This window comes from Panulirus ornatus, chromosome 7 (genome assembly GCF_036320965.1).
Source record: "Panulirus ornatus isolate Po-2019 chromosome 7, ASM3632096v1, whole genome shotgun sequence".
NCBI classification, from domain to species: domain Eukaryota; kingdom Metazoa; phylum Arthropoda; class Malacostraca; order Decapoda; family Palinuridae; genus Panulirus; species Panulirus ornatus.
The window spans coordinates 9,115,117-9,125,522 of NC_092230.1; the positions used below are offsets into that span (position 1 = coordinate 9,115,117).

General features: G+C 39.8%; 1 protein-coding gene and 1 pseudogene across 5 annotated transcripts in view; one reads left to right on the forward strand and one right to left on the reverse strand.

Moving 5' to 3' along the window:
* Positions 1-10,406, reverse strand: part of LOC139749411 (glutamate-gated chloride channel-like) — a 245,800-nt gene that overhangs the window by 50,295 nt on the left and 185,099 nt on the right. For all 5 annotated transcript variants that reach the window (XM_071663247.1, XM_071663245.1, XM_071663246.1 and 2 more), the window contains exons 4-5: positions 8,447-8,516; positions 2,740-2,893 (exon numbers count right to left, since the gene is read on the reverse strand). In XM_071663247.1, coding sequence (XP_071519348.1) covers positions 2,740-2,893; positions 8,447-8,516 — 224 coding nt within the window. The remainder of the gene's footprint in view (positions 1-2,739; positions 2,894-8,446; positions 8,517-10,406) is intronic.
* LOC139749646 (uncharacterized) overlaps positions 9,969-10,406 on the forward strand; it is a 4,467-nt pseudogene continuing 4,029 nt past the window's right edge.

Consider the following 10,406-nt stretch of genomic DNA (forward strand, 5'->3'; position numbering starts at 1 on the left):
CGAGCAAAAGAAAAGAAAGGTCAAGAGAGAGGGTTCCATAAGTTTACAGGTTCTTCTCCATTAAGCAATTACATAATCAGACATAGATATTTGCACACACACACACACACACACACACACACACACACACACACACACACACACACTCCAAGAGCCATCGTTTAGCAGTGCAATCCACCAGCTTCCTAGAAAGGGCAGCTGGTTGAGAGGCAACCCAGCTGTTAATCCTTTCCTTTCAGAATTGTTGATGAGGGGACAATTGGCAAAAGGAGGGGTGTGTACATATGTATGTACACATAAGGTTAGGGCACTACAGTATATGTAAAATGTTCTAAGATACTATGAACAACAATACACACACAGAGATGCACTGAATCAGGGAAGTGAAAAGGAGTGCTCATGTTTTAACAGTGCCTAAATGGATCTCATTCTGTAAAACAAGAAAAAAGGTGTAACAGAAGCTTCTCTTAAGTAAATAATGAATTCATTATGATCTAGAAAATCTGTTGGTCAGCATGAGTGATGGTCCCATCTGAAATCGAATCAATTCTTTCTAATGAATGCTTTGAATGCACTTGAAAAAAAAATCTAGTGAATTCTACTATATCTGACATGAGGAATATTGAAAATGTTAGATAATTTTCTTAGTTTAATACAGATTCTTGATTACAATCTGATTTTTGATGAAGTAAAGCTTATTGAGTTAATAAAAATTTCTGATCAAATAAAGCTTCTTAACTGAGCATTTCTCTACTTGCACGTCAGACTTGGCCAATGGCAGATATCAGAAGTTTCTTTTGTGGATAAGAATCCTCTTTTAGGCCTTGAATAGGAATTCTCTTTTAGTTCATGAACAGGAATTCTCTTCTATTTTGTATATGGGAATTATCTCCTAATTGTGAATGGAAAAACTCTTCTAGTTTGTGAGTGGGATTCTGTTCTAGTTTGTGAGTGGGAATTCTCTTCCAGTTTGAGAATGGATATTCTTTTCTAGTTCAATAATACATACTATACCTTGAGGTGCATAGTACCATTTTGTAATACATCTGATGGGCAATATCAAACAGAGGGGTAAAATGTAAAGTGCACAACAATGAAAAGCAGCACAGGGGTAACTATGGCCAATATCACACAATAAAACCAAAGAAAGCTCAGTGGTCCTTACACTGGAAGCAGGCACTAAAATGGATTTCTCATTGGTCAAGGAGTAAAACGTAGGGGTAAAGTTATACAAGAGTTAGGGTGACATGGTAAGGCAATCTACATATAACCTAGGACAAAATAATATAAGGGCATTGCTGTGATGCTACTGATTATATCAAGGGGTAAACACAAAACACAAAAACAAGTAAAACAGGAAACCAACAAGGATAATTTCAAGCATAGAAATATCTACCAGAAGAAAAGCAAACATGCACAAAACATCAGAGAATAAGCAAACCGAGAAAATTCAAATATTACAAAAATCATAACAATTCTTTACACAAATGCAAGCAAAAAATGAAAAGAAAAAAAAAAAGGTTAATGTCAAAAATGATGAATTTTTAAGAGGTGGAGCTTAGGACAAATGAGGAAGGGTAATGAAGATAAAACAGAATCCTAAGGCAAAATCTAAACAACAGTACAGTACATACATAGTGAGAAAGAGCAAACAAACCAAAGAGTGGGAAAGCAAAGAAACTAAATGTCAAAATCAGAAAAGAGGATGAAACTCCTTTGAGTTCACAGTTAACACAAAGAAGTTTGTGGGCTAAAATAAATGCCTATAGCTTAGAAGGCATGTGAAAAGCAATGGAAGAAAAGACAGGGGGACATGACTTCAGTGGAGAGACATATTCAAAGGTAAAACAGGTTGCGTGACCTTAACATTGAGGCAGTACAATCAACAGTGTGTAGTCCTCATAAAAAGGGGATGTAGATAATGTCTATCAATATGGAGTGTATAACCAGATAATGAAAGGGATAGAGTTATCAGACATCATGAGACTGTATCCTTGACAGAAAAAATACAAGTGAATATCTGGTATTCATGAGAAACATGATCTGTAATTGAGCTGTATGACCACCAAACAGAAAAAGATACTGATAAACATGGAGTGCATCACTAATAAGTGATGGGGCTTAGGAAAAGATAGTGCAGTGGACCAATAGTAATCAGAAAAGTATGACCAGTACACAGAGGTGAAACACAAACAAACAGGTAAACAGAGGATGTAACAATAGTAAACAAGTAGTACATCAATACTTAATACGTGTATCATTGGTAAGCTAGGGGCATATACCTGATAAATAAATGGAATATTACTGATAAACATGTCTCTAATACTGTAAAAGGATATAATTAGTAAAGAAGTGTACACAGACTGCTTTTCAGGGAAAGAGTGTGTTTATCACTGAAAACTGTTACAATACTAGCTATTAGCACAAATAAATATAACACTACAAAGATGTTATGTTACTAAGGCAGAGAAAATACATGATTAACAAAAAGATGGGGGGTCTGCCTTGTCAAAATGGTATGTAAAGAAGACAGAAATGTGCTATCAATAAACAGGGTATGTACAATCATTAGGATGATTACAGGCCACTGTATTACTTGCAAATGTGGTGTAATCAGAAAGCCTGATGTATAAAAATAAACTAATTAAGGGATGCAATACTAATCAATGGGTAAGGGATTGTGGTTGTGATGGGTGGTGGTGGAGAGAGAGGGTTTCCCAGCCCACTTGACTATCCTACCTGATGCTGTAGAGAACACCACCATTGGGATAGATGCGCAGGTACACATTAGGCAGGATGATGTCATGGAAGTGACCCAGCTTCTCGTTCTTGAAGAACAGGTCAGGCATCCACACCTTGTTCGTCTCCGTCAAGGTTAGATATTTTATCCGACCTGGGGGGTTAAAGGAATGGGTCAACTGGAAAATCACACTTGACAGGAGAGATCTTTAATCCCAGATGAATAAATTGCATTTGTAACCAATTTCAGAAAAAGGAATGTGAATATGAATGTGAAAAGAGGTCTGTAATCTAAAAAAAAAAAAAAAAGCAATATTTTGTGACTAACTTTAAAGCTTTAGTTTTGTTTATTTTATTTCCAAAAATTTTCAATCAGCAAAAACTGATTCTGCCAACACCATTTACAAACATTCCCTAGTGTAGGAATTTTATCTGAAATCCAGCTGGTTGACAGTAGTAGTATGGATATATAAAATGCCCAATAATAGTATAACAATAAACAATGAAAAACAAGATGATAAAAGCTGTAGAAGAATAGTGTAGGTATAATTAAAAGTGATTAAGTAGAAGGAAAGTCGGATCATTTGGTGTTAAGTGTAAAGCTGACTATCACCTGCAAATTATTAAGTGTAAAGTTGACTATTACTTGTAAAATGTTAAGTGGAGAGTAAACTTTTATGAGTTAATGAATACTACCCTTCATCTAAAGCAGGTCAGGAAGTGGGAAATGGGTTGTATTCACTGGTGAATAGCTCTGGAGCGGTTTGAAAGCAATGAAAGAATGCTGAAAGTGAATGCGGGTAAACATGAAACATTTGTTTTTCAGAGCGAAGAGAACGGGGCAACAGTTTGTAGTACAAAGCAGAGGACCAGAACTAGTTATGTGAGATGGAAGGATCACATAGCCAGCTGGATTGGATGGCCCCAGAACACATGGCTCAAAAGGCAAGGAAAAGAAACAAAAGTGAGTATGTCGGAGGAGGTGGGAAGGAATGAGGGTAAAGAGTGCATCGAAGAGATATGAATATACAGATGTTGGTGCCAAAGGGTTGTGTATTTACCTATTTTTACTGCAGAGGGAGGGAATTCCCTCATGAGTCCCCATCACCTGAACTTTCTCTACAATATAAAATCTTTCAACTTTTGTAAACTGTCAACATTCACAATTTCATTTCTTACTTATTCCATTCATCCATGATGCTGATACAATAAACGAATGAACTCCTTTACATCTTTTCTAGAATATTTCTTGCTTAGTTCGTTTTCTATGGTTTCTAGCAGCTCAATGTTTGCAGCCTTCTAAGAACTTCTAGTGGAGATTCTTAAATGTCTACTTTCTCTGCCAGTAGTAGTGATGGACTAAGAAAGGGGTATGGAAACAATGGTTATACACAACACTGGATTATTGGAGAAGCCAAGAGGCTATGTAGCTCTGGATGAACTACTGCAATTGGTGGAGGATTAATCAAGAAGGTGAAGTGATATAGAAAAATTGGGGAGGCAAGGTTCCCATGACACTGGTGCAGGAGAAGGGAGTGAGGCAGGTGTCCCACAGTGATAGCACTGTATGACAGTGACCAAGAGATACTGATGCACGAGTCCTGTGGGAGCATGACATGGACGCCTATCTTACAGAGGTTTTCTAGAGGGGAGGAGGCATTCCTGAGGGCCTGAGCTATTTTGCAGTTACCAAAGTTTAGTATTTCATACTGCAGTAGGTGGGGAAGCAACCAAAGGTCAAATAGTTGAGGCTGCTGCAAGGGATGGGCTATGAAAATGGATCAAGGAACTCCTGCTGGAGGGTACATGAGCAAGAACAATATAAAGCTGCTGACAAAGGTGATGAGCTATGAGACACACTTTGGACATTTTAAGGTGTTTGGTGCCTTGTTAACCAGAAGCCAGTGGACTGCTTGACTGACTGATTTTGCTACCACAAGGATATTTATGAACATGCCAGTAAGGTTAACCATGATAAAATACTGTAGTAGCATTAACTGTGTGAACATCGCCATTAAGTTAAAAGTCAAGTCAACGAGGGTGGGTCCCTTTGGGAATTAAGGAAGGACATCTATTGTTGGGGGTTTAAATACAGGTGGACTTTCTTTTGTGAAGGACCAAGCCAGACTCTTATGGAGTTTTAGTGGGGTTACATGAGGTTAATGTCAGGTGCTGGATTAGATGATGACAAGAGACTTTGTAACTAATGGTGGACATGACAGTGATTTCAACAAGTCAGGTCACTGTCAGTTAGGCAAGGAGTTTGTGAAGTGAAACTAAAAAATGCCTCCATGCTACTTTTCTGTTTTTCTTTCTGAACAACTGGGCAGCTTTCAGGTGTCTGTCTAATACTGGTGAGAAGCAGAGAATAGGAGAGTGGATCCAGGTCAGTCCATGTCAAAAGCATCCAGGTGATTTGCAGTGGTGGTTGCAGAATGTAGAGGGGTACTGGGTTACCAGGTTGGTTATGACATCCTATAAGGCTAATGACACTTGGACCTACAAAGAGCTGAGGGTAGAAAGGTGAACATGGGATTCAGCGGGGCAGTGGGGAAGGCAGGATAATGACGACAAGCCTAGATGTGGTTGAGTCGAGAATGGCAGTTTATCATCTAGAACTACAGTGTGTGAACCACATCCACCTATCTCTCATAGCTACTTAGGGGAGTTATCAGTTTAATGGGCATTCTCAAGTATCTAACTGCTTTATTTGTAGTAGTGATGGACTGAGATAGGTAATTACACTTTAACAGAAAACTGATGTAACTTAGAGCAAGCTACTATAAGTGCTGCAGGATTAGGTAAGTGGGAGAGGCAGTTGAAGTAAGGTGAGATGGGGTAGGTAGAGTTTCCATGATGTTTTGTGGGTGACAAGCATGCATCCTATGGGGCTGGTGCAAGTGCTTGCCATAAGATAGGTGGACTGAGGAGAGTTTAATATTCATATATGTGTGGCGCTGATGTAGGAGGTCCTAGGGGTACTGAAAAAGGAGTCCTAGAAGAGTTTCAGGAATGCCTGGGCTCACTGAGCCGCTGAAGAAGGGAGGAGGCATCACAATGGTCTTGAGGTAGTGGATGGCTGCCAAAGTTTTGTGTTTCAGGAGTAAGTCCTGTAGTTGTGACTACTGCAGGAGATGGGCACTAACAATATTATAAAGAGCTCCTGCAAAGTGGCATACGAGGCTCCTGCCAAAGGAAGGCATGGGTGACAAGGCCTGAGAAGGATGATGAACCAGGAGTCACAAGATGGACATTTCCTTGGTGTCCAAGAGCCTGATTGTGTTAGTAGCCACATGGGTACTTATAAGCCAGTTGGGTCAGCCATACCAATATTGTCGTAAGGGCATGGCCACCAAGTCAATGATGGTAAACACCCTTAGGGATCAAGTAAGGACACCAATTAGGGGTTGTCTGGAAGCAAGAGGACCTTCTGTTGTGAAGGTCAGGACCATCTACTTGTGGAGACCTAGTTAGGGTCACATGAGGCGAATGTCAGGTGCTTGCCGAAAGTGATTTCACTGCAAGAGGTGAAGTAACACTGGAGAGTGTAGCTACAAACTGTTCACTGTCACCATCCAACTGGTCTGGAAATTTGAAGGATATCATGGAGTTGAAACTTAAGTCTCTTCTCTTCTATGGCGACTTCTAACCTTTCATTACGGTGTACAATTACTTACTAGTACTTTCTGTGTGTGTGTGTATGTGTGTGAGTGTGTGATTATTATGAATTGTGTTAGGAGGAGAGTGTTTTGCTCCCCCTGCCCCACTTTCTTAAACTTGAATATGGTACCATATCTTTATTCCTACACACACACACACACACACACTTACACTCATACATATCCTAGCATATACCTGGTACCCACTTCATCGTCCAGCCCCGAGGTAGGATAAACAGCTGGGTGAAATGTGGAGTGTGTGTGTGTGTGTGTGTGTGTGTGTGTGTGTGTGTGTGTGTGTGTGTGGGACCAAAAGCAGGTGTTGAGGAAGGCCCTGCCCAGCACCTTGGGTTGAGAGGAGCCCTGGCCTGTAACAACAGTGTAGTTTGGGCCCATGAAATAGACTCCAGTGAAGGGCGGCTCCAGTGTTGACACAGAGGAATGAAACGGGGCAGGGCGGCCTGAACACCAGGGTCAGGGTCAAAGGTCAGAGAGTGAGGCCTTTAGATCCTCAAGACTGTTGAAAATATTTATGAAGATACTGAGCCTGGGTAGAAGGCTAAATAATAAGAAAAGATAAAAGAAAAGATATAACTAAAACAATAAATAAGTAAATACATGAGAGAGGAGTTATAAGTTAAACAAGACAATGAGAGTTCCATTGGGAAAAAAGAAGGTTGTTGTTGAATGTGCAAGAAAAGGATGAAACACTTTGAGTTGATCAAACATGGCTCACCTTCCTTAGAAAACAACAAGCAAGATAAGACACGTGAATCAACATCTTTACTTGTCTCAGGAAAGTAAATGCAATACCTGACGCATCTCTGGAAAGTAAATACAACATTTTTCCTGTCTCTTGAAAAGTGAAACATGAAATACATTTTACATACAGAGTTGTTAAACGGTTCCTACACTATATTGTGTTAGCATAGTGATGGCACAGGGTAGTGGGATGGTGAGCACAGATGGTGATGATGAGAATGGTGACCAGTTACAGTGAGACTGGTGACCAATAATGGTGAGAGGAGATGCTTATGATGAAAATGGTGACCATTAATGGTGAGATGAGATGCTTACAATGAAAATGGTGACTAATGATGGCGAATTGAGATGCTTACAATGAAAATGGTGACTATGGATGATAAGACGATTATAATGAGGACTGTAAGCTTGGAAGGTAAGAATGGTGACAGGCACTTCTGATGGTGATCATGGATTGTGGTAATGACGGCAGGAAGGATGGTGAGAATGGTGAATGGTGGGAACTGTTACAGAATGAACGATGGTGCAAATGGTGAGCATAGTGATGGTTAAGTACCTGGTCACACAGGGAAGTCACAATGAGAATGGTGACGATAAGAATCTGGTGGGATGGTGAAGATGACAGTGGTGACAGAACGGAGATGGCAAATAATGTTGACATGGGATGGTGACACTAAGAATGGTGACATGAGATGATGATGCCAAGGAAGGTAGAATGGGATGGTGAAATGGAAAGATGACGATATCGGTGGTAAGAATAGTGACATGGGATGAAGACAAAAGATGGTGACAACTATGATGGTGACATGGGATGGTGATAGTGACGACTGTGACGGGTAAGGGATGAGATAAACTGAGTATGGTGATACGAATGGTGACACAGGATGGTGACAGTGATTACTGTCACATACGACAGTAACATTACAGATGATGACACTAAGGGTCGGTGATAGTGAAGATGGGTAAGTGACATTGCAGATGACATTAAGGATGGTGAATAAGGATAGTGACATGAATGGTGACAGTAAAAATGGTGATTAAAGAAGACGATATAGGATAAATGTTTACGACAGCAAAACAGTATGGTCATCAAAGGATGGTGAGTACAGTGACATTAGGATAGTGGCATGGGATGGTGAGGAAAGACTATGAAACAGGACCGTGAAAGAGGATGGAAGAAGTGACGGTGGAGTGTGAAACGGGATGGTGAGTGGGGATAGTGACGGTGGATAGTGACACTGGATGGTGAATGGGGATAGTGACGGGTGGATAGTTGAGACACACACCTCCATGGTCATCAAAGACGAGCCGCTCATCCTCCCATTCCTCTCTGAAGGTCAGCTGCACACTGTACTCCTGTGGCGAAAGGTCAAGAGGTCACAGGTCAGTACAGGTTAAGACAGGCCCACACACACCAACCATATCCAAGACGGGTCACCCTCAAACCCACCCTCCTCCCTCCCCTCTTAGTGACCCGATCTATTTCACACCAGGTCACAAAATCTATTTCAAAACAGGTCACGTCACGAGTCCTCAAAAGTCTACATCAAAACGGGTCAATGGAATTAGATCTACAATCCTACCGGAGGATAGATTCGAAAGGTTTTTGGGGTCAAAGTGACAAATTTACATTGTCGAAAAAAATGTTAAACTGTTTACGTAGTTTACCATACCTAAGGGCCAGGGTACCTAGGCTGACATGGTGGGAGCCAGCAGACCAAGGGTGGATACGGTGAAGGAGGGGGAGGGGAAAAAAAAGAAAATATGGACAGCCAGCTACCTGGGCCAGAGGAGTGAGACTTGACAGCTAAACGGGGGGAGAGAGAGAGAGAGAGAGAGAGAGAGAGAGAGAGAGAGAGAGAGAGAGAGAGAGAGAGAGAGGCAGCAAATCCCAAGACGTAGAAAATAAAAGTTCCCCCCCCCCAAAAAAAAAAGGTTAGGTCTCACTCAAGTGTAATAATCTCGTATCGTCGTCCAGAGAATGAATTACCATAAGACCGGAACAACTAGGTCGTCGTGTCTTCCACCAATAAAACGTCAGACTGGTTGGGGGATAATTGGGTGAATTAGTGAATACGTCAGGGAGACATCTCCGTGGGCAGGGCTTAATTAGACTAATTACACGATAATAATAACAGGTGGAATTAGGGTTGGGTGAGGAGCTGATTGGGTAGACTGGTAGATTAGATCTGGTCGAGTCTGTCAAGATGTCTAATGAATTATTGAGAGTGGACTGTGGCATTAAATCAATGACGTAATTTGTCTTCCTCAATCTTTTTTTTTTTCTTTTACTTCAAATTCTTTAATTACATTCAATAACTACTTCAATGCCAACTTAAAAGTTCATCAAACAAAGTTATGAGCAATACAAGTTACTACTGAGATGCATTGTATTATCAAGGTACCTTGCTAAGATCCATTAAAGAGAAATACACTTAATATCTGAATCTGGACTTACACTTATGAATCTACTACACATAAGGATGCAATATAACAGTCAAACTTTACGACACAATATATATATATATATATATATATATATATATATATATATATATATATATATATATATATAGATACACTAAACCATTATATATGAGGATAATATATAACAAAATACTACACATTTTACGCACAACTCACATCAACTCAAGAACAGCAAATAAGACATAAGCATGCAGACCAATAAGCTGATTGGCTAACTGGAACGAAGTGGGCGGGACTTCCTGGATCAAACAATGACGTCACAGAAAACCCCGCCTACTTCCTATTCATGCCACATACCACTAATATTAACAGTTTACGATCATGTGTCTAGCGATGCAGTCATACATATGGGAAAAACTTGAATTGTTGCATAAAGTAATGGTGAATTCGAAGCCAACTACAACATTCAAAGACAAAATTCGATGCAGATAGGGAGATAGTGAATGTTTGGAACGACAAAAAAAAAAAAATAAAAAATAAATGCACACATGGTAATGTTTGTGTTATGGTAACAGGTGGGATCATTCACATTGACACAGAGCCCAGGTCTTGTGTTAAGGGAAATAAATGTTTACTTACTAAGATAAATATCTTTTTTACAGGAAATAACCGTCGAATACAGCAAAAATCGGTCGTTTTCGGGTTTACGTAAACAAATTGCAAGTTGAATATATATATATATATATATATATATATATATATATATATATATATATATATATATATATATATATATATATGAGTAAAACGCTTCCAACT